Source organism: Serinus canaria, chromosome 20 (genome assembly GCF_022539315.1).
Source record: "Serinus canaria isolate serCan28SL12 chromosome 20, serCan2020, whole genome shotgun sequence".
Lineage (NCBI taxonomy): Eukaryota > Metazoa > Chordata > Aves > Passeriformes > Fringillidae > Serinus > Serinus canaria.
The window spans coordinates 8,276,518-8,304,242 of record NC_066333.1 but is presented as its reverse complement, the minus strand read 5'-3'; the positions used below and the strand labels follow the sequence as shown (position 1 = coordinate 8,304,242).

General features: G+C 54.0%; 1 protein-coding gene across 4 annotated transcripts in view; it reads left to right on the top strand.

Annotated features, from left to right (window-relative positions):
* Nucleotides 1–1,723: 1,723 nt before the first annotated feature.
* The window catches only part of ZNF512B (zinc finger protein 512B), a 30,123-nt gene continuing 4,121 nt past the window's right edge, over nucleotides 1,724–27,725 (top strand). The window contains exons 1-16 of one of the 4 annotated variants that reach the window (XM_050982119.1): nucleotides 1,724–1,745; nucleotides 5,900–6,022; nucleotides 7,020–7,099; nucleotides 7,895–8,023; nucleotides 8,374–8,546; nucleotides 8,711–8,964; nucleotides 9,746–9,817; nucleotides 11,382–11,516; nucleotides 12,796–12,920; nucleotides 15,312–15,404; nucleotides 16,203–16,301; nucleotides 17,006–17,293; nucleotides 17,856–18,047; nucleotides 24,292–24,393; nucleotides 25,389–25,451; nucleotides 27,441–27,539. In XM_050982119.1, the coding sequence (XP_050838076.1) occupies nucleotides 5,902–6,022; nucleotides 7,020–7,099; nucleotides 7,895–8,023; nucleotides 8,374–8,546; nucleotides 8,711–8,964; nucleotides 9,746–9,817; nucleotides 11,382–11,516; nucleotides 12,796–12,920; nucleotides 15,312–15,404; nucleotides 16,203–16,301; nucleotides 17,006–17,293; nucleotides 17,856–18,047; nucleotides 24,292–24,393; nucleotides 25,389–25,451; nucleotides 27,441–27,539 (2,025 nt within the window). In that variant the 5' untranslated portion in view covers nucleotides 1,724–1,745; nucleotides 5,900–5,901. Of the gene's footprint in view, nucleotides 1,746–1,852; nucleotides 1,987–5,899; nucleotides 6,023–7,019; nucleotides 7,100–7,894; nucleotides 8,024–8,373; nucleotides 8,547–8,710; nucleotides 8,965–9,745; nucleotides 9,818–11,381; nucleotides 11,517–12,795; nucleotides 12,921–15,311; nucleotides 15,405–16,202; nucleotides 16,302–17,005; nucleotides 17,294–17,855; nucleotides 18,048–24,291; nucleotides 24,394–25,388; nucleotides 25,452–27,440; nucleotides 27,540–27,725 lie in introns of those variants that run through there. The other 3 variants (XM_050982121.1, XM_050982118.1, XM_050982120.1) reach the window with 3 other exon arrangements.

Here is a 27,725-nt window from a genome sequence, read left to right as displayed (position 1 = left end):
CAAAGCCACAGTGCAAGAGGGGATGTGATGGTTTCCTGTGAGCACATGGAGGAAGGCAGCACCACTGCCCCTGTTGCTCTTCCTCCTCCTCCTGCCTTTCCCAGCACAGCTCTGCCTGTGAAACAAAGCACTCCTCAGCATCTGCTTAACATTTGCTGCTCTTTTCAAGTCCATCACTTGGCCCCCTCTGCTCAGTAGAGCCTGGAAATAACAACAGTGGGTGCCTTTATATTGCATAATTTCAGGGGTTTGTTTGTTCCTCACCCAGTCTGTAGCTGCCCAGTCTCCCTGCCCCTGTCTAACCCAGCGTGGCCAAACTGCACTCTCTCCCCTCACCCTCATCCCCTTCTTAGAGATGCAAAACTGCCCTTTGTGGGTGCAGCAAATGGACATGGTGGCACCTTTGTACACGTGGAACAGCTGCCAGGCTGAGCGATGGGCGCCGTTTACAGCGAGGAGGGGACCTCGAAGGTGCTGCCTGGTCTCAGCAAGCACGTGGAGCTGCTGCCCGACAGCCACCCCGAGCTCTCCCGGGAGGCAGCTCCCTGCCTGGGAAGCAAGCCCGCCTCGGATATGCCTCATTTTATACAAAGAAGGTGGGTTGTGCCTGTCCCTCCCACCCTGCTGAGCACCCTCCGCTCCACCGATAATCATACCTAGCAATTACACCGAGCTTTCCCTGCTCTCTGCAGACGTTAATTAAGCTCTTTTCCCCGCAATGGAGACAAAGAGGGGAAAACCGCGGGGAAACTCCCGGCTTGGGTTGGGCTTTTTTTTCTCGCACAACTGTGCCATAGGGCCTCCCAGTTCCCTATAGCTCCGCAGGATCACACACTGGTAATGGCAGGCAGGGTGGCCCTGACAGCGGTGGTTGCTCTGGGTTCTGTTCTCAAGTGGCAAAATTAATGTGATTTTCCCCAATTTCTGGGCTACTGCTGGATCCTAGTGTGGCTATGCATTCCTGCAGCCGGTAACCAAGGCTGGCTGTGTCCTGCAGCCCCTCCCCAGATGTCAGCGACTCTGCAGGGGTGACATCCCAAGCCTGGGAGCTGGGAAAGGGCCCTATGGACATTGCAACAGGCTCACACCCAGCATAATTCTCAGGGGCTGGGGTGGCTTTACAAGGTGACCTGGAGCACCCTGGGTTTATATGTGTTGATGGATGGGGAGGGCATCCTACCCGCACCTTTGCCGGCAGGATGAACAGGACACCCTGGAGAAAACAGTGACATACAGGACACTGCCAACACCTTGGAAGGTAGGATGATGGCCAGGACGCCCTGGAGGAAAGGATAACGGGCAGGGCACCTTGCTTGGCAGAATGACAAGCAAGTCATCCTGTCTGCATCCTGGAGAACAGGGTAAAGGGAAAGGCGTCCTGCCTACGACCTGGAGGGCAGGACCGCAGGGGGGGCACGCTGGAGGGGAAGATGGCAGGCAGGACGCTCAGCGCCTGCACCCTGGAGGGCAGGACGGCGGGCAGGACACGCTGCCCGCACCCCGGCGGGTGCGACGGAGGCCAAACAGCCCGGAGGTGCGGAGGGCAGCTCTGCCCGCATCCCGCGGAGGCAGCGCAGCGCAGCCCTGCCCGCACCGGGCTCCGGCCGCACCTGCCCAGGTCAGCCCGGTCCGGGGGGCGCTGCCCCGTCCCGCCCTCCTTGGGCGGCGCCCCCGCCCGTCCTCCCGGTGCCGATCCCGGTGCCGGTCCCGGAACCAGGCGAGGCCGGAGCGGCCCGGTGGCGGCGGTGAGGAGCGCGGGGCGGGCCGGGCCGGGCTGGGCCGGGCGGGGCGGGGAGCGCGCATGAGCCGCGGCGGCGGCGGCGGCGGCGAGGGGCGGGCGGGAGCGCGGCAGCGGAGCGCGGCGCCGCCGCGGGTGTGGGCGCGCCGGGAGCCCCGCACGGCGGCCCGGGGGCGGCGGGCGGCACCGCCTGGCCGGCCGGGGGGTGCCGGCCCTGCGCGCCCCGCACCGCGGCCCGGCCCGCCGAGGTAAGCACCGAGCGGCCCCCGGCCCGCCCGGCCCCGCTGCGGGGACCCCCGCGCCCCGCTCCGCTCCGCTCCGCCCGCCGCCGCGTCGCCATTTTGCCGCTCGCTCTTCCCCTCCCGGAGCGCGGCCGGGCCGGGCCGGGCCCTCCGTGCCCTCCCTGCCGGGCCCGGCCCGCCCCGCGCCGCCGGGAAGCCCCGGCCGCCTCCCGGGGATGGGGCGCGGGCCCGCGGGGTGACAGGCCCGGGAGGCGCTGCCCGCGGGGTGACAGCGGGGAGGGGCAGCGAGGGGACGCGGGTGGCACGGCCGGTCCGGGAGGTGACAGGACAGAGGTCCCTCTGCCCGGGAGGTGACAGCGGGAGCGGCAGGGCAGAGCTCCCCGCGCCCGGGAGGTGACAGCGGCAGCGGGCAGAGCTCCCCCCACCCACTGACCCCCGGGACAGGGGGCACCCCAGTCCCCGCGGCTCGGTGCGGACTCGTTGTCTGCCAGGCATGTGCGGGGACACACATGTGCGGGCTTTTTTCCCTTCATGTCAGTGCCCGGGGACGGAGAGGGGAGGGACGGGATAACGCGCCTCGAACAGAAACTTTACACCCTCCAAAGCCTCGTCTGCGCCTGGCCAGAGCCATGTGCGGCAGGAGCGGTGTGTGCGTGCCTCGGGTGAGGTTCTCCCATCTGGAGAGCCTCGATGGGTGTCACTCGGTTTGGGTGATAGCGACGGGATGCGCCGTGTCCCTCCGGGCTGCCCGGCTGCCAGCCGTGCTCAGGGAGGCAGCAGCTCACAGGGCTTCACCCACCACGTGCTTGCCTCCTGGGGAAACCTCCAGCAAGGGCGATTCTTCGAGAGGAAGCCTCTCCCTCCACTGCCTTGTCTTTATTCCCTGCAAGTTTTTCCCAGCATCTCCGGTTCTGCCAGGAGTTCATGGGAGGGAGCACAGCTCCTCCGACAGTGACAGGGATGGCAGTGCCCTTTGGCATCCCTGGTGTGGATGCCAAAGGGCACTGCCTCACTGCCTGTGCTGGTCTCATTGCCCCTCTGCTGGCACACGGCTTGTCCTGGGACAGGCAGCTCCCTTGGCTTTTGGTGTTTCGTACTTCTGGAGCTGTTGGTAGATTCTTGGTGGTAGGTGGAGCAGATTGACAGGTGACCAGGCAGTTGTTGTGTGGCAAAGTTCATCTGTAGGGTTGGAACTGAGGTGGGAATCCCAGCAGGAAAACTTGGGGTCATGGTCTGCAGGTGACTTTCCCCTGATAACCATAAGGACGTTGTGAGAGGGTTGCAGCCATCCCTGGCTATGCACTTGCTCCTTCAGGCTTGATCCGAATAAATAAACAGGCATTTCTGCATGGAATTATTTCCCCTTTCCCATTCTATGCCAAATTTCCAGCTGCACAGGGTTGCCAGTGGCTTGGGAACAGTGTCTTTCGTTCCCAAATGTCACTTCCCCCTTCCCGCAGCCATGGGTTTCCTCCTTACTCTTGCTTCCAGCAATACTGGTTTGGCCTTCACTCATCACATTTTGGTGCCTGCATTCACAGGAGCTTTTTTTCCCTGGAACGAGATGTTTCAAAAATGTTGCCACAAAGTTCTAAAAAGTTACCTAGAAAGACCTGGAGAACTCATAAGATGCTACTTGGCCCAGCCTTCCCACATCACATCCAACCCCGGGCTTATGACCAGAACCTGTGGATACCTTTTCTTCCCATTACCAGTTGCAAAAGAGTTTTCAACAAAACCTTAAGGAAGGTGTGGAAGAGCACAGGCTGTTGCCTATTTTCAATGTGTGTTACTCAAAAATGAGTGAGAAGTGTGAACGTTACCAAAAAATCCCACAATGGTCTGGTTTTTGTTCTGTGTCTCCTGGACAATTCCTCTGTGATCCCTGGGATTGTTTCAGTGGCCAGGGAGCAGATTTTGGCTCTTGCTGACAGGTTTATGAGATTTTTATTTTTCTTTTGGTTAAAAAATAATGGGGAAAATGCAGAGGAGTATTTGGTGTGGAAATACAGAAGATTCAGAACCTCTTAAGCTGGGTAGAGAGGATTCCTTTGAGGGGACAAATGTGTTCAGGGGGATGAGAGGTGTCCAGCTGCTGGAGCAGAGCTTAGCTGGGCACTTTGGATGTTTTGGGAAGGGAGAGTTGGAGGGATGCTCAGTGGTGTGCAGTGTCATGAGTTGAAGGAGGAGAGCACCAGAGATGTCAACAGGGTTTGTCCTGACTGTCACTCTTTGAGTGTCACCTCGAGCTGGCCAGCGAGGCAGGCAAGGAAGTTCTGTGCTCCATCCCCCATGGTGAATTGGCACTAGCCCTGGCTGGATAGAGGTGTCAGTTGTGTGGGTTTCCCCTCGATTTTCACCCCATTGTAAGCACAGAAATCTTGTCTTCAGCTTTCACTTCACTGGTTTTTCGTGAGTCTGTTTTTTGTTTTTTCCCCTTTTTCCTTTGAGCAGCTTGAGTGAGGACTGCTCAGAGGTGCCAGGACACAGCATGGGAAGGAAGGGCACTGGCACTTTGGCCCTGGAGACTGGGGCCAGTAGCAGTGCCCACACTGGTGGGAGTGGAGCAGTGATTTGGGAAAGAACCACAGGGACCCCTCTCTGTGCCTGCTCCAGAAAGGAACTGCTGTCAGGCAGGCTACAAACTCCTACCCAGCTCTCCCACCAAAAGAGCCCAAATTAGTTGAATCAGCAATGCCCATGTTCAGCACCAAATGCCACAGAGCCAGTTGCCAAGCTGGAATTTCTCACTTGATCCGATTAACCTTTGTGCCCATGCAAACAACCACATATGTGTCACCAGCCGAGCACATGCTGGAAGCTTTTGCCAGCTCTTGGAGCATGTGGGCTGCATCCCACATGGAAAGTCCCTGATCCTACATGGAAAGTCCCTGGGGACACCTCAGAAAGAACTGCTAGACCCTCGTGTCCCACATGTTGGTGGCATGGCTGGCAATCTGGCCACACAGGAGATGCTGCTTCATCCTTTGGGCATGAGGACAGACAGGATGAGTGTGGATGCTCTTGGGAATCAGCTCCTTCAAGTTGAATGATGCTAAACATGTGGGAGGAATTCCAGGTGATGAGTCAAATCCATGTTTTAAAAAACGCATGGGTGAACATCAGCATCCCATCCCAGATGGTGGTCCAAGGAATCTCTTCCCAAGGGCCTGATGTTCTCACTGTGGAGGCATGGAGGACTTCTTTTTTCCAAATCCATATATGGCATCTCCCAGAGCAGCCCCCATCCTCAGATGTGCCTTTGCTTGTGCTGTCAGGAGGGGAAGAAGGAACTTGAAGCTGGAGGCAGAGCCAGTCATGCCGTGGGCTTCCTCTTGGCACTGCTGAATGAAGGGGTGTCCTACTGCCCACTTCCATCAGGAGTGAGAGTGGGCCTTGTGCGATAATTCCTAACGTTCATTATTTTTAGAGAAGCCAAATTGAATTATTAATACAGAAAATTCAGATAACATTAACAATTCTCAGTTTATAACAGTTTCCCATTAATAAGGAAAATTGGAAATTTATCATTACATCTGTTCATTAAAACTCACTTTTTTTTTTTTTTTTTTGCTTTTGGTGTCTTAAATGAAAGCGGAGAAATAAACGAAGAGGAAAAGCCATTTATTCACTACTTCTCTGGGCAAAGTCAGCCCATAATTTTTAATAAAGTCTTTGCCATTGTATGTGAAGGGGAAGCCAGGCTGTAATGAAAGCAGCTTTCCAGCCATGTCTGCGGCGTGCCTTAACTGTAGAACAAATACTCAGAAGCACGTCCCGTTTCTTCTCTTTGTGGGAATCTTGAGGCTGCGTGATGGTTTTCTCATTTGCCTCCCTCCCCAGCAGCTCTCCCTGCTTTCACCATGTGTTGTTCCCAGCTCCGAGGAGTGAATTTTAACGCCTCCCCTGCTTTTTTCAGAGATGGCGGATTCCTATACCTGTAAAGGTGGAAGGAAAACTGCAGGCTCTAACAAACCCACTGCCAGCAAAGAAAGCAGGACGGAGACCAGAATAAACCCACCGGCAGAGCTGCCCAAGCTGGGTAAGGAGCTGATTTGTCCTTTCAGTGGAGGTGGATGGGGCAGAGAGGATAAACCCAGAGGCAGGAGTTGGGGTGTGGCTGCCAAAACAGGTGGCCTGGGTCTCGATGTGTCTGCTCCTCACTTCAGCTCACCAGCGAGGGCTGTGCTGGCCAAAAAGCCCCAGCTCTGAGAGCTGGTTGCTGGGAGCGGGAGGGGAGGGATGGAGATAGTCTCTCCCTTCAGGGAGGCGTGTGTCTGGCTTAACGAGATGGGTGTCTCGCCGCCCATTCATCGTGTTGGTAGCTAAGTGTTACATCAAAGGATGGAAAGGCTTAAATGAGTTCAGGCCATCTGCTGCCTCCTGTGTCGCGGCCCCGGGATGGAGGCTTGCTAGCGTACAAGCCCCAGGGGACCCTCACACTAAGGGCTGTCACGCTGATGGATGGCTGATTTCTCTATCCAGGAATCTCCAAGCCCAAGGAGATTTTTCCTCCTGTCTGTTTATGCTGGGCAGATCCCCTCTAAGAGAGAGGATCCCACTGCCTTTACCTTGATAAGGGCAACTCTGGATGCCGAGGGGGTCCTGCACCCCTGAAGAGGGTTGGACCCCAGAGATGTCGCTCAGATGGAGCTTCCAAAATCAGTGGCTTTGTGGGGAAATGCATGTGCCCTAAATGTTTCCCAGATGCCACTGTTACCTTGAAGGGATTAAAGCCATAATTGCAAACAGAGGAGGATAACTTATTGCTAAAGGGAATGAACTCCAGCTGTCCGCAATATGAACACGCCTGTGTTCAGGAGACCGTTTTTCCCTGTGTCACGTCTTATCAGCACCTCATTTGCAGGGGAGCTGCCATTGCCTTCCAGAGGGGCATCTCCATCCTTGCTAGGACAGAGAATGGCCAGCCTAGAGCTGAGGGCACAAGGCAGGAAGCAGGAAGCTGGGGCTGGGCAGCAGAACTACTGGGACAGCGGCTCCTCTGGCACGGCTGGTGATTGTGCTGTGTCTGTTTGCAGGAAATGCAACCAGTGACAAAACTGAAGGCAGGAAGAAAGGAAGACCCAAGGCTGAGAACCAGGCGCTGAAAGACATCCCTGTAAGACCCCAAACACTCCAGTCCCTGAGCCCTCCCTGCTTCACTCTGTCTGATGTGCCCTGCACTGTACACTCTAGCCAGCCCTATTGCACTGTTAAACCTTCAGCCTTCCTTCCCTGTAATTTAATCTCCAGAGCAGCCTTGTCTTGGGCTGAGCAAGATCTCGGTCCCTCAACCCTTACATGCAGGCATCCATTATTTTCCAAAACCCTGGTTAAGGAACTGTACCCCTTTCCAGCCTTGCTTTCCCAGGGCCATGTCCAGATGACTGGATCCTGTCACAGTCGTGTCAGGCTTGGCTAATGAGCCGGCAGCAGTGGCAAGGAGGTGATTTATTCCCTGCAGAATTGTGCAGTTTAATTCCTGCCTGGTAGCATGGACAACACATGGAGCAGTTTGTCGTGAGAGCAGGGGCATGGGGTGATTTATGGACTAGATGAAATGTGGGGTGATTAAATCAGCCAGGTGACTTCGGGCCTGATTTATTCCCCACCCTGGTAGGGAGTGTGTGTGTGCTCTGGGAAGCACAGCGAGGTAAAGCCTCAGCAGAAATCATTAGCCTATGGAGTCTGCAGCATCTGTCCCAGCAGCTCTCACTGGTGTGAGCACTGATACACTGAAACAACTGAAACACACCCCTGGGGTCCCCTTCATGACTGGTGGTGGAAAATGGAAAGGATGGATGGGAGTGATCAGAGGTTCCATGTGTTCTCCAAGCTCCCTTGGGATGCATCAGCACACACACAGGCACAGGGTGCTCTTCACTCAGCTATCTCTTGTTTCTCCTCTTCCCAGCTCCCCCTGATGAACCAGTGGAAGGACGAATTCAAAGCCCACTCTCGGGTGAAATGTCCCAATTCAGGCTGCTGGCTGGAGTTCCCCAGCATTTATGGCTTGAAGTACCACTATCAGCGCTGCCAAGGGGTAAGGAGACTGGAGAACTGTCTGTCCTTTCCAATGGCTGGCTCTTGCATTACCATCTGCAGGGTAAAGCTGCTCTCAGGCCTTAAACACCAAGAAAAACATGAGGTTAAAATGAGGAAATGGGGAGGGCAGAGGTGGGCCAGGAGCAGTTTGTGAGGTGTGTGTGTGAGAGGGTCTGAGATCCTTGCAGCTCAGTGTGAGGCCTGGCCCAGAGGGATCGTGGACTTTGGGTAATCGTTTGGAAGTGCAGAAGGGTACTACACATGATTTATGTTCATACCTGTGTCAGAAAATGCCTCTCTTTTGTGATCTAACATCTGTGCTCACCTGCCTCTCCCTGCTCCACTCAGGGTGCAATCTCAGAGAAGCTGACATACTCATGCTCATACTGCGAAGCTGCCTTCACCTCCAAAACCCAGCTGGAAAAGCATCGGCTCTGGAATCACTTGGATCGGCCAGTGCCAACCAGCAAAGCAGAAAACAAAGTGCCCAAGGCCATTGGGAAGAGCAGTGGAAAGAAAAGGTACCAGGCTGTGGCTGGGCTGCATGGCAGTGGCACGGGGATGGTTGGGAGAAGGGGAACATGCCTGCCTCCATTCCTACAACCTGGGCTGGCGAGGGGGGAGAGGTGTCAGGACACTTGTCTAACAAGCCCTCTTTAAACAAGCCCTCTGTGCTTTGCCCTAGACCTGCTGAGAGTTCAGCTTGCCCCACCATCCATCCCAAACAGGCAAAGACGGAAAAAGCCGTGGCCCAGGAGCACGCGGAGAATGGCGAGTGCCTGGCAGAGAGCCGGGAGAGCAAGGAGTTCCAGATTGCAGCAGCTGAGGCCATGGCAGCTGCCACCCCCACAGCCAAATCCTCCAGTGGCAAGGACATCGGGCAGCAGCGGGGCAGCCAGGCCTCGCTGCAGGAGGAAGACCCTGAGAGGATGAAGCACAGTAAGATTAGAGCCCAGGGCTACGCTGGTTCAGGAGGTGTCCCTTGGGAAGGGGATCTGCTGCAGCCAATACTGCTGAGAGTGTCTCTGAATGCAAAGGATGGCCAAGCCTTGTTTACAGACCTTGATGACTTGCCCTGCTCTCCAGTTTCTTGCAGCTTCACTGGAATTTAAAACCTTGTTGCAGCTGTGGTGGAAATATTTCTAAAGGACCTGTGTGATGGTTGGATTCAATGATCTTAGAGATCTTTCCAACTTTAACAATCCTATGATAGCATTGGAAATGGGTTGAATTCCTAGCAGCACAGCAAGCTGCCATGTCAGCCCGTCTGTTCTCTCTGAGTGTGTGAGGTTAAACCAGAATGGTTCTGGCATACCCATCTTCCTGAAGGACTGGGACAGAGTGAGGAGTCTCTCTCTGTCCATGGCCACTGCTGAGCTAGTGTAGGGCAGTGGTTGTCCCCATCATGGTTTGGTGTTCCACTGCTTGCAGCACCAAAGCAAATCACCACAGCCACATGTGGGAACTGCTTAGCTTTTGCACTAGATAGAGCCACCACTTTCACTCATTATATTAATCCTGAATAACAGATTTATGCTGATTTTGTGGAGTGGGAAGCAGCAGTCTGTTGGTGTTTAGTGGGTGGGTGCTTCATTTGACAGCCTTTGACCCACTCCTAACATGGAGTGTGTGCCCACCCCATGCCCCGGGACTGATGAATCCCCCTGGCAGTACAGTTATTTGACCAAATCTCTCTCTCTGTTTCTCTCTTTTGAGTCAGGAAGGAAACAGAAAACTCCTAAGAAGTTTACGGGGGAGCAGCCATCCATCTCGGGGACATTTGGACTGAAAGGTAATGCAGAACAGCTCTGGGCAGCTGTAGGTTGTACCTTCTCCCCAGGGCTTTGCAGGGAAGTCCCTTCCCCAAGATCCCTCCCTGTGGTGGAGCCAGACAACCCCGAGGATCTCACACTGGAGGATCTGGCACCTTTTACCACGAGCGAGCCATAAAGGGAGTGAAAAGCAGCAGCAGAGCTGGGACTGATAACAACCCTGTCTGCTCTGCTCCGGAGCCTGGCGCTGGGAAATGAGGGGACAGAGGAAAGGATCGGGGTATGTTCATCTGTAACACAAGAGTCACGAGCTGCTGACACCAGTGAGATATGAGAAACATCACCTCATCAGCACCCCACCATGCTGCGTGTCGCAGCGTTTCCAGCGGCGTCGGGAAGAGCTCTGCTGCGTAGAAAGGCTCGTGACGCACCCATCCCTCAGCCTCCATCTCCTGGGCTGGTCGCCCACATTCAGGAGAATGAATCCAAGGGAGAGGAGACATGTTGCTGGGATGTTTGCTGAGAGGAGGCCCAGGAATTGGCTGCTGCAGCCTGACAAAGCAAGAGCAAGTGGGACTTTGGTCATGCTCCATAAATACACTCAAATGGGCTGGGAAGGAGGGGGAATCCTGGAGCATCCCTGGAATGAGAGCAACTGGATTCAGGCTGACTATGAGATATGTTCAGCCAGAGAAATAGGAAGCAGATTTCCAGGCACTGCAGGAGGCAGCACCTTCCAGTATGAGGCACTCGGGGGAGAGGCACTAATGGCTTTGAAAGAATTGAACACTGACAAGCAGGCTGGATGTAGTCTCTGTGATTTCCTTTCCTCTGGCTCCTGGGAAGTCTGGGCTTGTTTCCCTTATCCTCCCCACAGAGGCGCTGCTGGAGACTGAACCATCTGCTGTGGGTTCCTGGAGAACAAGGTGTCCCCATGACCCAGTGCCTCAGATGGAAGGTGAAGATGGGGCAGGGGTTTGCCTAAGCTCCCCAAGTTCCATGTAGCAGTCACTGCCCCAGCACATCATGGGGTGCTGAGTCCATTTAGACCCTGGGTTTGCAAGAGTCAAACCCCCAGGTTTAGGGGGACGTGGATCTGACCTGGCAGTCACCTCATTGCCTCCAGCACCTTCTGTGGAAGCGCAAGCACAGGGCTGAGCTGCACATGGATTTGGGGATCTAGGGGAGTTAAACAGCCTTTCCAGTGCAGGAACGTCAGCAGGAACATCCCTTTCACACACTGAACTTGCTGTTCCAATTCCCTCCTTCAGTTTCTTGCAAAACACCTTATTCCCTTCTTCCCAGCCTGTCTGCCTGGCTGGAGGCATCCTACCTCACTTTGCCATGGAGTTTCCATAGTTCATAAACTTGTGTTGGGGAAAATGATGCTGTTTGTAAAACACCACAAGCTGTTAAAATATTGCTTGTCATAATTATGGACCTGAGCCTACATGTACAGCCTTGGCAGACATGCAGCCAGCTCAGTGTCCCTGGCTTAGAGGGAAAGATTTTTTTACCTGTTAAATGTGAATTGCTCTGAAGGCATTAAAGCAAGTAGTGAATAAAAATCCTCTTTCTTTACAGGTCTTGTCAAAGCAGAGGACAAAGCAAAAGCTCATCGAGCCAAGAAGCTGGAGGGAAATGCCAACATGGAAGAGCTGAAAAAGAAACCTCCAGGAGTTGGTGTGAAGAAGGAAACACCTGTGCATCCACCAGCAGGTGAGGCTGGTGGGGACAAAGCACAGGCAGCAGCTCTGTGTGCAGTGTAGCTCCTTTTCTGTGCACCACCCCAAGCCTGCATGGCCCCTGTCTTCATGCCTCCATCCCCACCTTCACCTTCAGCTCGTGGTCCCCCCACCCTCTTGGCCCAGTGGGTTGTTTGCTGGGAGGTTTGTCAGGAGAAGCAGCAGAAAGTCAGAGGTAGAAGCACACAGCTCCCACCCTTTTGAGATAAAACACAGATGTGGAAACAGCCACTGCTGCTAAAATGTTGGTGCTGCCACAAATGACGTACTGAGGGGCACCTTGCCTTCAGTTCACTGCCAGGTCAGGTGATGAAAGTGCTGGGAGTTGAGAGCCAAGTTCCACCTGGCTTCACTGTGAGTCAGCATGTGACCCATGTGATGATGGCATTTTTCTAATATCATTCCCATGAATAACACCAGTGCATAACTCTGGGCATAATTATGCTTTCCCTGAGCCTCGAGGTGCAGCCTACACGCAGCACAGGTTGCTTGCTTTCCCTGAGAGCTCTGACAGCAGGAGGAACACAGGATGTGCAAGATAAACACAGCTGCAGTGCCTTGCACTGCTTTCAAATTCAAATAAACGACTCTCTGATCTCACAGCCATGCAAGAGCATCCAAATAAACACACTTGGCAGATTTTATTCAGCCCAGGCTTCCCTTGCTGGAAGGCCAGCGCTGCTCTGCTGAGAACACGGCGTGAACTCTGGGCCAGGGAGCTGCTTTTGGCCCCACATATCTCTTATTTTGTGTTTTTTAAAGGCCAGTCACAGCCATTCAAATAAACAGATGCCTGGAAGCCAGCAGTCCCCCAGCTTCCTCCGTGTCTGTCGGGAAGAGGATTGCCAGAGGAGCTTTCCAGGCACATGCCCGGATGGAGCTGAGCCACTCACCTTTGTTTCACTCCCGCTAATTGTTTCATTTGGCAGGGGGAAGTTATTCCAAGCAGGGCAGGATCAGGTGGCTGGGGGCATCATCACCTTTTTATAACTCCCAGTGTGCAGGATACCAGAGTGGTTGGAAAGACCTGAGTCTTTCCCCAGGTCACCAGGTCTGGTAACTCCACATAAAATTGACCCAGTGACCCAGTTTACTTGGGCAGCTGCAGGAGAGTGGGACCCGTTTGGGCTTTGCCTGGGAGAGCCTATCTCTTTTTTAATATCAGAAACTTTCCCACTTCACTGCTTTTCAACGTCTCAAATCAAGCAGCCAAGGCATGTTGGATGTAACACCTCTCTTCTCTCCCTCACCAGCAAACCCCGAGGACCAGTGGCAGCGGGAGATCAGTGAGAAGGGGGAAGTTTCCTGTCCAACCTGCAGTGTTATAACCAGGAAAACTATTGTGGGGCTCAAGAAACACATGGATGTCTGCCAGAAAGTAAGGCCTTGCTTTATTCAGTCAAACACATGGATTTGGGGGGTAATGGATGTGTATCTTTGCCTCTCACAAATGTGCAGTGATGCTCCTAAAACCTTTCTCAACTGTGTTTAATAGAACACTTGTTGGTCATCTTCAGCTTGCTGGCTGGCTTGCATTGACTCAGAGGGATTTGGACACTAATTCTCAGCAATTCTGAATCCCTTTGCCCCAGTGTCTCAACAGAGTCAGGTATTTCTAGTAGCTAAACAAATAGTTTTAAGGCTGGAGAGATTGTTGGGGTTGTCTCTAATCCGGCCTCCTCTGGAGCCCTGGCTGTGGGGTTTCACTGTGTGCTTTGCCTTGTATCAGACCAGATCAACTGGTTGCATGAGAGCATGTCTCAGGGAGACTCTGAGCCTGGATGTGCTCAGGCAGGCTGTCAGGATGCAGGAGTTCAGTAATGGTGCAGTGAAAAATTGTCTCTGTGTCACACCACCATCCATCAGAGCACAGGATTACATCTTCATCCGTCACCTGGTGGAGTCGTCGCCACAGAAAGCCAACGTGGGATCGATGCCTCCTGCTTTGAAAATATGTGGCTGGGCTTTGATTCCACATTCATTTGCTGTAAATGCTTCCCCTGCCATTGCTGTTTATACAGCAGTGGGAGGCTGCTCTCCCTCCCAAACCCCATCCTACAGCAACAGTGGGCAGAATCCTGCCGCCTCCGATATCCTCCTGGCCTCAGTGGAGTGGGGATCCTGGCCATCACTGGTCATATTTCTTCTGCTTTGGAGCATCTCCCAGGCCAGGCTGGCTCTGTGCAGGCTGCACAGCCAGATGACCTGCTGAGCAGGGCTCTGCTGGAGCAGTCAGCAGTGTCTTCTCTGCTGGAAATATGCCAGCCCTATATTCAGCTGAAGATTTCGGGCTCCAGCCCATGGAGTGGGTGTTCTGTCACACTTCCCGAGAGGGAGAGTCCTTGCCAGAGCTGGCTGTGCTGCTCTGGGAGCTGGGATGCTTCATGGAAACCCAGGCAGGACAGTCCCTAAGCTCCAGGTGTGTGGACCAGAGGTCCAGCTCTCAGCATTCCATCTCTGAGACGAACCTGTGGCACAACCTTAGTGAGACCCTGCTGCTACAGCCATGTGGGATCCCTATCAGAGCCACCCCTCTTTTTAATGACTGATATATTCCTTAGCTGGACAATGGGAAAAGGATGTGCAGGCTCTCAAAACTCTTATTAAAAAAAAGAGCAGTCTGCACTAAGCAGTCTGCTTTGTGACTTGTTTCCTTTGGTTTTGGAAAGGAATTAAGGGATGGAGAGGGTTGCAACGTGCTTGGGCCTGAAGGAGGCAAGGGCAGTTATATTCTCCTGGTATCCCTGGTGGGAGGGCTTGTTGGAATGTGGACATGGTATGTTTTTAAGTGTTGACCAGAGGAGTAAATCCCAAATTTGCTGCTAGTGGCATCTAATGAGTGAAGGAGCTGTTAGCATCCACCTTGTTAGGGTGAAGTGCTTGGGTCTGGGACAAGATTAACTGATGGAAGTGCAGCTACTATGAGTCACTCCCAATTGACTGCAGTGAGTCTATTCTTCATTTTCCCAGAGTTCCATAATGAGGAGAGATTTGCAGATCCATCTTCATTGCCTCTTCAGCTTTTAGTTCAGTCTTGCTTCACCTTCACCACTCTCCCTTCAATCATCTGTCAGGAGAAGCAGGAATGACCACCGCTGGCCAGGCACTGGCTCCCTGTTGAGATACTCTGTCTCTTGGTGCCCAGAGCATGAACCTCCTGAATCAGTAGATTCTGGTCCCTGCCCCAGCAAAAGTCAAGATCTGATTCAGCCACTGTGCAAGTGCCCCTTGTACCTCGGGGTGTGCAGTTAATGCATCTCCCCACACACTCAGGAGGCCGAGTTGGGTCAAACAGCAGGGCAATGAGAGGTAGAAAATATCCTCCTGTGATTGTGTCCTTAATTTCACACAGCTCAGGCACCCAGAAATTGCACTGTATGCCAGCATCTCTCTCACTTAACAGAACTGCAGAGCACAGTCCACTGGCATTGGTAGATCAAAGCTTCTTCTCTCTCTAACCCTTTAACAGGAAGAGTAAGACACCAGATCCAGATGTTCTCTGCCAGTGAGGCTTTAAATCTAAATCCAAAATGGAATGTTTTCCAAAAACTGGGGCATGTGGGTTTGATAACAGTATCCAGGACAACAGAGAGAAATCTCTGAGCTGCAGGCAGGGCCTGGGATGGGAAACAGGGGTGCTGTGTTGCCTGCTGGGTCCCACCACTGGGTACTGCTGCAGCAACAGCCACCCACGGGGTTATTGAGCAGCAGCAACAGCAGCCCTTGGAAGGATGTGGCCTGTCTGGTGACTTGCCTTTAATTCCTTCAGCTGCAGGATGCCTTGAAGTGTCAGCACTGCAAAAAGCAGTTCAAGTCCAAAGCTGGGCTGAATTACCACACCATGGCTGAACACGTCAGTAAGGTAAGGGAGCTGGGCTGTGCTCGTCCTGTGCCTCCTTTCTCCATGCAGGTGAGGAAGCCTTCCATCAAAAGTCCTCTCTCCATGATCTTTGTAAAGGAGGGATCCACCTTTGGAGCATTTCACACTGCTCAGCCTGGATGGTGGCCTTCCTCCTTCCTGCCAAGGAAAGCATTTCCTCCTCAGGTAGTGAGGTAGGCTCATGTTGATCCTGATAAGTAGAGCAGAGGACTGAAAAAATAAAACAGGGTTTCAGATCCCAACATGGGGAAGACCTGGTGAGTATGGTGAGGTGGATTTTGAGTGGCAAAGCTCTGCCTCCAAAAATGTGCCTGCAAATCTGGGACTGACGGGTTCTGCCTTGCACGAATCTCAAAATCTGGTCTTTAGCTCTTCAATGTGCATGGGAGAAGCAGCCACAAAATTTATCATGAATAAATTTTGTACTTCTCTGAGATACTAGGGCAAGGCATAACTACATTTCTACATGTCCCATGCTTACCAGTTGTGACTTGTCTTTTACCTGTGCCTTAATCTCCTGCTCTCCAGTCTTGCTGGTGAATCCTCTGTGCAGGAACAGCTCCTGGGTTTCTCAGCTGGCCCTTTGGGTGTAATCACAAGAAAGGCATGAGCAGATCCAGCACATAACAACAAAGCAGTGGGAGATCCAGCTCTCCTAATGAGAGGTTCCATCCAGCCCAGGGCAGCTCCCTGCAAGGCAGGGCTTTACCGTCCATTCCTGGCACAGAGGACATGAGTAAATGGTTGACTCTGTCGCTTCTGTTACTTCCTTGTTTCCAGCCTGTTCCTGTGGAAACCGCTGGACTTGGTGAACAGGAAGAGCGGGAAAGGCTGAGGAAAGTGCTAAAGCAGATGGGAAAACTGAAATGCCCCAATGAGGTACGAGAACAATTCTTGTTTCTCGTTCTGTGAAAAAGTGGAAGGAGAGAGTCCCGTGCAGAAGGGGACATGTACTCTCCAGGCATCCCTTGGCATGTGCTCAACGTTTCCACCTTAGCTCAGCCATCCCAATCCCTGTCCCAGTGGCTCTGGGCACTCCAGCAACAGGACAGCCCTGCAGGAGGGGGGGCACAGGGCAGACTGAGGAGCGCTGGAGGGCAGGTTCTGCCTCCTGAGTTCAGCAAGGAGCACAACCTGTCCTGGGCACAGCATAAAACCAAACCACACCAAAACCAGAGCGAGCGGGTTGCAGACAAGTCACGAACAGGTAAGGGAGGCGTGTGGCAGAGGTTTGTCCCGCGGGTGCTTTGCTGTCCGTGCAGGCAGCCCATCCTCAGCGCCTTCCCCTCCCGCTGCCTGCTGTGTGTCTGTCCAGAGAGCTCTGTCCGTGTGTTGGGGCGGGGAGTGCCGGGGTAGGGACAGCTCCTCCCATCCCTCCAGGGCATTGTCTGTTGTGCTTTTGCCTGGCTCTTTGGGAACTGTCAAATTCCCCAGCGCTTGGACAGGATGGGTTGGCAGAGCTGCTCTTCAGAGTGGGCTCCTCGGGAATGTTCCTCCCTGGAGAAACAGCACCCCAACCTTTTCAACGTGGCCACGTGAAACCCCAGCCCTCCTTAACCCTCCCCTTCTCCCCATCTCCATAGGGTTGCGTGGCCAACTTCTCCAGCCTGATGGGCTACCAGTACCACCAGAAGCGGTGTGGCAAGCAGCTTGCCGAGGCCGACAAGCCCGTGTTCAGCTGCCCACACTGTGGCAAGAAGTACAAATCCAAGGCTGGCCACGACTATCACGTGCGGTCAGAACACACGGCCTCGGTGAGCCCCCCGGAGGCCCCCACAGCCCGAGGAGCTGGGCCATCCCCCCCCGGGGGGGACTGCAGAGCTGCGGAGCCCGTGGGCAGGACAGAGCCGGGCAGGGCCGGGCCGGGCAAGGCAGGTGCAGACGTCGGGCCGGTGTTGTTTTCTCCCTCAAATCACCATGCATGTGTGTTGTACCATGCAGTGTTGGGGGGAGCAGGGTGCACCTTCCTCCACCTCTCCAAAGATGCTGCTTTATGGGAGTGATCAGCAGCATTCCCTTTCCCCAGTGCCCACAGGGCTTTGCTCCACCCTGCATCTATGCTGTGCAGGAAAAAAAACAGACCTCAGGCTGCTCCCTCAAAAGCACCAGCTGCTTGCCAGTGCTGGGGTGGCAGGATCTATCCCTGGGGAGCATCCCTTTTTGTTCTGTTGATCCCTACTGACAGTGCATCCGACACTAATCACTCCCTAAGTCTAATAACTGGAGACATTTATACACGTGGGAGCATGGAGGGACACAGTCTATGGCTGCTGCTGGGCTGAGGGAGGCGGGTGCTCCCCTTGCTCCCATGCTCCAGGGCAGGCACAAAGCAAGCCTGGAAAGACACAGCCCAAATCCCAGCATCCCCATCCTGGGGCTGGAGAGCTCGCTTGTTCTCTTGTCATGCCCTCCCTGACTCTGTCTCTCTTGCAGCCTCCAGAGGAGCCAGAGGTGAAGCCAGAGCCTGGTCCTGTAGAAGATTTTGAGAGGACCCCAAGCGGCCGCATCCGCCGGACGTCGGCCCAAGTCGCCGTCTTCCACCTCCAGGAGATAGCAGAGGATGAGCTGGCCAGGGATTGGACCAAAAGGAGGATGAAGGATGACCTGGTGCCTGAAACAAAGCGGGTGAGCAGCCTTTAGTTCTTTTGGTTTTGCACTAGCTGTAAACAGAGATTCCAGGATTCCAGCCTGGCTCCAGCTGTACACGGAGATTCCAGGATTCCAGCCTGGCCCCAGCTGGTTGAAGGCTCACATGTCTCACTTGCTGTGCCTTAAATTAATTAGCTGTGATGGCAGATTTATTGCTGAAGAGCCCACCCAGTACAGGCTGAGCTGCTGTGGTCTGGAGGCTCCCAGCGGCAGACAGCTGTGCCCTTTGGAGGAAGAGGTGCACTGGGAAGAGATCAAGGTCTGGCCCCGAGAGTGTTGGGGTGGGAGGTCATTTCTGGTCCATGCTGAGCAGGGAAGTAGAGGCTGGCAGCCAAGAGGAGCACGTGAAGAGAGCAGATCAGATCTGAAACCATCTCCCTTGCACTGTCAGAGAGCAAAGATGCCCCAGGCAGAATTCCCTCCCTTCCATGTCTCTTCCTTAACTTCTGGGAGATGCTTTCCTGGGGGTAAAAGGCCTGCAGCATCCCAGACAAGTACTGCTGGGAGCAGAGGAAGGCAGTGAGTGGAGACAGAACTGAGCCCCCCAAGCTGCAGCAGCAGTGCTGTGGGGTTTGTACAGGGCCCCAAAGGCTTGAGCTTTTTGTAGGCATTGGAGTGAGTACACATTAAACCAAACCTCCCTTCTGCCTGTGGGAGGATGTGATTATTCCTGGGGGTGTACTAAAGCTAAAATTCCCTCAGGTATCCTCCTTCTGGACTGTAAAAGCAATAAAGCAGCAGTAAATCATAAACCATTTCAGTGTAAAAGGGAAAAAAGAGAGGAAATAGGAGTTCTTTTTGTTTGCCAGGACTCAATGCAGAGTCCCTGCATGAGGTGCAGCCTGTTTCCTGAGCAGGTGACTCTGCAGATAGGTGCCAGGCCTGTTCCCTGCTCTGAAGAGCTGGGCATCTCTTGTCCAGTGCTTTGAAATTCACTCTGGCAAGATACTGGGCACATTGCAAAGATGAAAGTGAGGATCAGAGGGCAGCAGGACAGTGTGAACAGTCCCAGCCCAGAGGACCTACCCCAAGCCATGAGACCAGCCCAAGTCTCAGAGCCAGCTTGGAGAAGTGATGGTGGTCACCTCAGGAAAAGGGGTGGCAGGAGAGCAGAGCTTGCACCAAAATGCCTTCCTGCTCCCACAGGCTGTCCCATGCTGTCCTGCCACCTGTGTGTGCTCAGCAGAAGTGTCACCATGGTCCTGCAGAGACCCCAGAGAAGCTAAGCCTGGCTCACCTCTGGTCTGCATGTGGTGGACAGCTGGAAAACCAGCCCAGAAACAAACCAGCAGTTTCTTTACCCCCACTGGCATCCCAGTGAGGCACTGGCACAGAAGGGGATCCAGCTGCAGCGCTGCTGTTCACCTTGGGGCAGAGCTGGGCATTTCAGGGCCAGAATGCTTGCAAACGTTTTATTTCACCAGTGCTTGGTGTTGCCACTGTTGGTTTCCAGATGACTTCAGCTGTAATGCATTAACTTTAAAAAACCAAGCCCAAAGTAGCTGTTTCATTTCAGATACTGTGCGAGAAGAGGTGTGCTGCTCTCTTTCCCCCTCTCCTGTCTCAGCTTTTGCAGTCTTCTCTTTGCACTTGGAATTGTTCCCTTTACTCATGACTTTGGGTATTTTCTTTTTGAATTAAAGGCCAGCCAGGACCCCAGGCCTGGACCAGGGGCACATGCTCAGGCTGACAAAGGCATTGTAAAGGTCCCAGCACTGGTGTAATTGCTCCATGAAGTGCTGGTGGGCTTTTTTAATGAGACATTTCTTGTGTTCAGAGTCTGATTGTTTAAGTTTAACTGAACCCCATCTCAGTGCTAAAAAGCAAAGAATTGCTGTGAGGCTGGCAGAAGCAGTTTTGCATTAAAAATGGGAAAGGGGGGAATTGGATCAACTCCCAGATGGCAAAACAAGGCTCTTGAGTTGGAGGATCAAGAGACCTCAGGCCCTGCATGAAGTCCCACATGGATTTTGGAGGAAGTCAGTGTAGTGGGTGAATCCGTACATAGCCATGCGTGTGCCTGTGGGTACGTCTTGCAGTGACTGTCACGTTCCCTTGACAACACTTCATAATCTGTTCAGTCTATGACATTTTTCCTTGATGAGCGATGCTGGGAGGAGGTGGGAGGCAGGTTCTGCCCAGGCAGCCTGGTGGGAGCTTGCTGACTTCAGCACGCTCTGAGCTGCTCTGCTCAGCCACGGTTTGAATTGCTCAGGACTGCTTTGTCTTTACAAGTTGGTTCAGTTTAGGGGTAGAAAGAAATCTCCCAGCAAGTGCCCAATTTGACCTCATTATGACCCCAAAACAGAACTGCCTGTGGGTCAGCCTTGTGCCCCATGGGAGGCTCAGAGAAGCCAGCAGTGTCCCCATGCCACCACCCCACCGAGTGCATGTGGTGGCCCTCCCTGAGGGAACTGACAGCCCAGAGCCATTGGAGCAGCAGGAAGGTAAACACCAGTTCACCTTGACCAGGGCACTGGGACTAGTGGGAAGTGATGGAATTCCCAGAAAAGCCACCACACCACCACCACCTCTTCTTCCTCCTGAGTCATGCCCAGCCTTTGGGAATACACTGCTGGGCCTGCAGACCCTGTAATGGACATGGAGAAAAGTGGGATGATAGGGATCAGCAGCAGATGGCAGCTGCTCCTTCACCTTTTCAGCAAGCCCTAGAGACTTCCAGGATTCCAGAGGGACAGATGCTTCCCACCTCAGGTCTCTAGCCAGAGGTGGACAGATACACCCAAACTTGCTGCAACACAGGACAAGCTCCATCCCTGAACTCTCCAGTTCCCCACCATGGTCGCAGCAGTCAGTGTGGATTTCAAGGAAGCTGATGAAGAAAGCCACCCCTCTCCATCCCTTTTCCAGGCAGCAAGACCTTTTCCCAGGGGAAGGCACAAGCCGATGGGACACAGGGGTTCTCAGCCCCACTGCAGCCCCTGCTCTGTGGCCACGTGGCAGCCGGTCCCAGCCAGGGAGAGGGATAGAGGGATGCTGGCTTTGGATCCCGTTGGTGGCCTGCGCTGGGATGCGTTCGCCTTTCCCCGGGAGGATGGATTCCTTCACACCAAAGCAATGGCATCAGAATAAACGATCGCTGCTCCATCCCAGGCCCTGCGCTGCCTTCGGTCTCTGCTAACCAAATCCAGCATTTCTAAATATACACTGGAGTCTTATTTTCTCGCTCCGAGCTTTATTTGCCTCCAGATAAGCTGAAACAGATGGGGTGTTTCACAACAGCCGCTTGCTGGGGATGTCAGATGGGGAAGGGCACACCCCTGCTGCTTTTCTGGGAAAAATCCCCTCCGCAGAAGCTCCGTGAAGATGATGCCGACCCTCCTCTGGCCTTTACTGGAGCTGTTGCCTGCCCATGAGCAGCCTTGAGGCTGCAGGTTCCCAGCTCATGGCAGTGGGCTCTGGGATGTAGTGGGGGATGAGAAACAACGTCCTTGAGAAGAGGGAAGAGTCATCTAAGAGGCAGAAGGGGAGAAAATACTGTGGATATTCCACTGTTTCAGTGTGTGACACTTTCTTGGTAGAGCTTGAGGTGGGGTTCCTCGCTTCAAGGTGCTGGAGGTTGTGCTGGACTCCTGCAGCCCAGATAGGAGCTGTGCCACACAGGGAGGGATGCAGAGCTCCACTGTGGGATACATGGACACTCCATTTGCCTCCCCACAGCTCAGGGTCTCAGTGGAATAGGTGCAGCCATGGAGTCTGCACATCCCTGTGGAGTGTGGTGCTGTGAGGTGCAGGGATCTGGAGCAAGGGGCAGCCATAGGCCAGTCATAAAGCTAAAGGGGAAAAGTCATCTCCAGGCTTGAGGTTTTATACTGGAACCAGGATAAATTCCAGAGCAGAAGAGGCTGGCTTGGGTTTGTCCCCCAAAACAATGGCCCTGCAATGCAGGCAGAAGCCAGGCTGAGCCCTGCAGACTCATGGCACTGGGGGCCAAACCGGATTCCAGCTCCAGCTGTGGGGCTGAGTCCATCCTTCCTTCCCTTGCTCAGCAGACCCTCCAGTGGGACCTGGCTTCTGCCCAGCACCCCTGGGTGCATTTTGCCTTCACAGCATCACCCACAACTTCCACAGAATGAAGGGAGAACTGTACCTTGTGCTGGGGACCTGGTGAGGCTTCAGGGGCACTCGTCGGCTGAGACGTCCTGCATGGTTCTCATTTACTGTGATATATTTTGGGGAAGGGGAGAGCTGTCTAGGGAACAGAGAGGATTGAAATATTAAAGTTAATTAAATAAAACCATCAGTCAAAGGAAACAAACCTTCCCAGCCCAGCATCCTTCGACTGTTCAGAAGAGATGGGCTGTAGCCAAAACCAGTTGTAGTCGTTTAATGATTTGGCCATGAAAATTTTCACTTACAGGCTGTTTGAGGAAAATAAATGGAAAAGAAAAAAAAATATAAAATATTCCATGCCTGGGGCTCCCTCTTAATAGAGACATAAAGATGACTTTGACATTCCCAGAACCGCAGCGCCCTGGGAAGACATGGGATTTGCATGTTATTGTGCAGGACTGTTGGAGGAGAGCAGGGAGGGATTTTTCTCTGGAGTGGGAAAGCAGAGCAGCAGAGTCCACATCTCTGAACATCCCCCCTCGCCTCCTCCCCAGGGACATGCAGAGGGAGAGGTTGTTGCTGGGGCTGTGTGCGGTTACCATTAATGTTTGCTCATTCATGAGATTGATTGGGTTTTAATTATGGAGGCTGTTTGGCATCCTGGCTCTTAGTATCAATGGCAAAAAGGGACTCCTGTGTTCTACCCTGGAGGTGGCATTGCCTTCCCTGGGCTGGGGACCAAGCTCTTGGTAGATGCACCATCCCAGAGCTTCAAAGAGCTCTGCTGGCATCTCCCCCAGCCGCAAAGCACGACAGAATTGCAGCACTGGGGCTCGGGGGAGTTTTCCACATCCACATCCGTCCTTAGCAGTGTTCACAGCGCTGTTTCGCAAGGCCCTGTGCCCCTGCCCCTCACATGGAGCCCAGTGCTCCCTGACCCAGCCGTGCCCTGCCACGTGCCAAGGGGAGGGCTGCAGGGGCACATGGATCACTTCAGTTTGGGCGGAAAGGAGGGGCTGGCATCTGAGCCTTCAACATCCAAGCTTCCCTGTGCAGGGAGGTTTGGGAACAGCTGGGGCAAGCCGGCCAAATGCAGATTTGCAGCTTTATCAGCATGTTCAGGAAAAGTCACAGCTGGAAAAGAAATCCAGCCAGCCTCCTTTTGCCTTCAGATCACCAGCTCCAGGACCTCAGGGAATGTTTAGCCTGGGTTTGCACCTCTGCAAGCACCTTGTGGCCATGCATCTTGTCCATCCAGCATGGATGCAGGGGTGCAGTTGGGTCCTGTGCTCAGAGGTGCCTATGGAGAGTGGCAGGTGCTCAGGTACCCACACCTGCACCGTGCCATCTGTGGGCTCACCCAGCACTGCTCCCACTCGGAAGGTTTGGGGCTTGGAACCAAAACAACATCCACTGCTCTAGCAGAGCTCACCAGGCTGGGCTGGGAGTTGTGCTGGTGTGGTTGTGCAGCCCGGTGTCCCCTGCAGACCTTGGCACTGTGGCTCAGTGTCAGGCTGGGACCAGCCCTGCAGGTAGGGCCAGGCACAGTGGCTGGGAGGCCCGGAGATGCCTGGAGCTGCCTCAGCTGCCTTGGCTTGTGCTGAACAGGCAGAACTGGAGCTGGGAAGGCCAGCCTGCTATGCTAACCCTCAAAGTCGCTAATAAAGCGCTAATTAAAAGCACTTGGAGGGAGCAGCCCTGCCAGAAGGAGAGGCAGAGACACAAGAGCCTTTCATTGTTTAACGGGTTGTGCCCATTCATCCATGGAAGACAGCCACGGAGGCCCCTGGCCCCTCTGCCCAGTGTGCAGGGTTGTTTATTCCCCTGGTTATAAAACATGGCAGAAGGGCTGTGCTGACACCATGCACCAAAAAGGCTGAGTCCAGTCCTGGCCCTGTGGGCATGGAGCCGGGAGCAGGAGCCTCTCCTTTCCTGCTTGCCATGGACTCCTCGCTGGTGGCAGGGCAGTGGGCAGAGCCACCTCCCTGCTCTGCAGTGCCCAGGGGGAGAGTGGCATCTCAGGAAGCCTCCCAAGTGGTTTTCAGCTCCTATTCACTTCAGAGCAGGGCAAGACCCATGTGAAGAGGCAGGACCATGGACTGGGCTGGGGTGTGCAGCTCTGCTAATCAACTGCTATTGTTCACAGCTCAATTACACTCGGCCAGGGCTCCCAAAGCTCAATCCCAGGCTGCTGGAAAACTGGAAGAATGAAGTGAAGGAGAAGGGCCGCATCAACTGTCCTAACAACGTAAGGATTGTCTGTTCTTCTGGGGGCTGGCTGCTCTCCATCTGCAGGAGGAAGGGGGAGGTTTTTGGACAGAAACCCACCAAAAATAGTTCTTATTGGTCCCCTGATCACAGCGATGCTCAGACACTCATTTCACCTCCTTTCTCTGAGCTAGCTGCTGTGTCTGCTTAAAGCATGTCCTACCTTTGTGATCCTCCTTGTGTGCTGAAGCCACCAGGCTTGGGGACAGGGCCACCCTTGGGCTGACGGTGCAGCATTGCCCAATTTGAGCTCTGGAGCTGCCTTTGGGAAGCTCCCAAGATCCTGACAGGGTGAAGGCTGCACATCCTGCACAGCCTTTTGATGCAGAGAACCTGCTTTTCCCAGAGTTAAGTGAAGATAGATTTAAGCCAAGCTTTTTAAAGCCCTATGACAAGCACAGACTTCAGGGCATGGTGCGTGTGCCTCACCTCCCTGTGAAACACAGCCTTGGCCCGAGCTGACAGAGAGGTGAACCCCACCCTGGTGCTGAGCCTGGATTTATCGTCCCAAACAAAGCCTTGCTAATGGGAGTTCTGAAGGAGGCAGTTCCCACCAGGCCAGGGGAGCCGGGCTGGCTAATTAATGTCATACACAGGCACTTGGAAAAGACGTTGCTCAGAAACTGGTCATGCCGCTGCCTGGGTGATTTCTCCTCTCTGTTAAGCCTCTGCTGTGGCTCCAAGAGCTCCTGTAGCCCAGCAGGACCTCCCGACAGCTCACAAATGTAGGTTTTCCACAGAGACATTCAGGGGAGATGTTTCTCAGCCCTTTGCAGAGGGATGTGGCCACATGACTCCCATTAGCACTAATGGGAAACGTGTGACCAGAGCCCTGGGCGCCTTGCAGAGCATTAACCTCACACTGCTCAGCCTGGGCCAGTGGTCGTGCTGGCTCAGCAGGCTCCTGGCCACAGCTCAGAGGAAGGCAGGGGATGAAGGGGATCATGTCTAACCCCACTTTGTTTTTTCCTGCAGTGCTGTGAAGCCATTTACTCCAGTGTCTCGGGGCTGAAGGCTCACCTGGCCAACTGCAACAAGGTAGGTCCTGCCTTTTACACCCTTTTCTCAGAGGTGGCTTTGGTGTTGGGTTTTCTCTTCCCCACCAGCTGGTTTGGAAGGAGCAAGGCAAGGGACAATGGCACAGGTTAAAGAATGGTGGCTGTGGGAGGTCTGGCTGGCAGTGCTGCTCCAAGTGAGTTGTCACTAGGCAGATGGAGGCAGAGGGGCTTGAGCTGAGTACATAGGATGGAGGGGATGTAGCCGCTATCCAGTTATACAGAAAAGGTCCCACAACACAGGCTTCTCACCCAAGCCCAGAACTTTAACACACAAAGTGTCACAGGGAGCTCCAGACACACTTGGACCCACAGCAGTCCTCCTACCTCATGTCCTCCTGTCCCACACCAGCCCCTGCCCAGCTAGTCCCTGCAGCCCCTGGATCATTCACAAGCCCTTGGCTAAGCAGCATGGCCGGCATGTCACACAACCACGCATCAGCCACAGCAGCTCAGAGCCAAGGAGCTGGGTGCTGGAAACTGAATGTTTCCTGAGGCAGGTGGGAATCAGGAGTCTTCTCCCATCAATTTGGGCAGCCCTACAGCCCCTCTGGAAGCCCAGCTGGAGGGATGCTGGTGTAATGCCTCCTGAGATAAGCTGAGTCTGGAAGAGGTAGCTGGTCCATGCAGAGACCAGTGCCCCCCCACTGGATGGATGGAGCAGCCCTGAGCTCCAGTGCCCTGCAGCTGCCCCAGGGGAGGGATCAGGAGCTCTGTGTAGGTCCCTCAAATTGGAACCAAGTAAGAGCTGCTAAAGCTTTATACCCTGAAACATTTCCAGCTGCAGCTTCCATTGAATGGAGCTTCCAGGAGGCAGCTCCAATACATACCCCGTGGTTATTAAAAACACCAACTCCTGCACTCCTCCAGCGCTAGCTGGAACTGCAGCCCTTAATGAGATCATTTAGAAAATGGGCTGCAGAGATCCGGCAGGAGAAGCTGGATTTATGCAGGATAAAAGAGCAAACACAGAAGACTAGGACAGCTCCTTCTCTGACAGAAAATGGAGCTGGTTTCTGGTTGGTTCCATGCACAGGAAGCAGCCAAGATCTGCATGAACATTTCCATGTACTACAGAGCTGCACCCTCTGGATCTGGTACAGCTGAGCCCAGGTACTGGGAGTCAGCAATGGGGACTTGCTCTGTGACCCCCACACTGCCGTCAGCAGGATTCTTCCCCTTAGGGAAGAGGATTTACTTTGAAAACATGTGCCAACAAATTTGGCATAAATAAATCACAGCCCCCCAGGACTGGTCTGTGATTCCCACTGTAAAATCCTGCAGAACTGGTTGCAATACAGAGAGCCTTAGCAAGAGCAGAGGCTGCTCCCAGCCAGCACCCCATCCCCAGTGGGGATTGATGCACCAGCATGATTTTGCACAAGGATTCCTGAAGCCTGGCCTGTCCTCTCCCGAAATGAGAGACCTGTCTGAGTCAAGATTTACAGCTATAGAGAAATTCCCAGGGAGGAAATATATGGCCCAGAGGGGCCCATCCATAACCCCCTCGTCAATAGAGAGCACATTATCTCCCACGTGCCATGACCTGCAGCAGAGCCAGGAGATCTGTCATCCCACCAGGGCGCTGGTGACAGGAATCCAGCACTCACCCTGGCTCTTTGACAATTTAACAGGAAAATTAGGTGAGTGTTGGACATAAATCTGATGGTGGCTCAGTCCCAGAGGATCACAGATCTGCTGATAGTGAGGACAGGGAGCAATGGCCCCATCACCTGATGTTGGGGACACACAGGCAGCAGCATAAGTGGCATGGACTGAAAATCAGAAAGAGGATGTGGCTGTGAGCTCCTGGCCCAGCACCGAGACTGGCAGAGATGAGTTCAGACATGAGTGTCTGAACCACCTGTGTCTGTTTATTTTGTGTCACTTTGAGGTCATGGGAGGGCCAGGGCCAGGGGAGGGCCACCCCTTGGGGCGCCTGGGGCTCTGCAGGAGCTGCTGTGTCTTGCAGGGGGACCACTCAGTGGGCAAGTACCGCTGCCTCCTGTGCCAGAAGGAGTTCAGCTCCGAGAGTGGCGTCAAGTACCACATCATCAAGGCTCACTCGGAGGTAAGGAAACAGCTGGAGCTGGGCTGGGCTAGTCCCTGCTCTGACACACGCATCCTTGGGCTGTCCCCATCCATCCATCCATCCATCCATCCATCCATCCATCCATCCATCCATCCATCCATCCATCCATCCATCCATCCATCCATCCATCCATCCATCCATCCATCCATCCATCCATCCATCCAT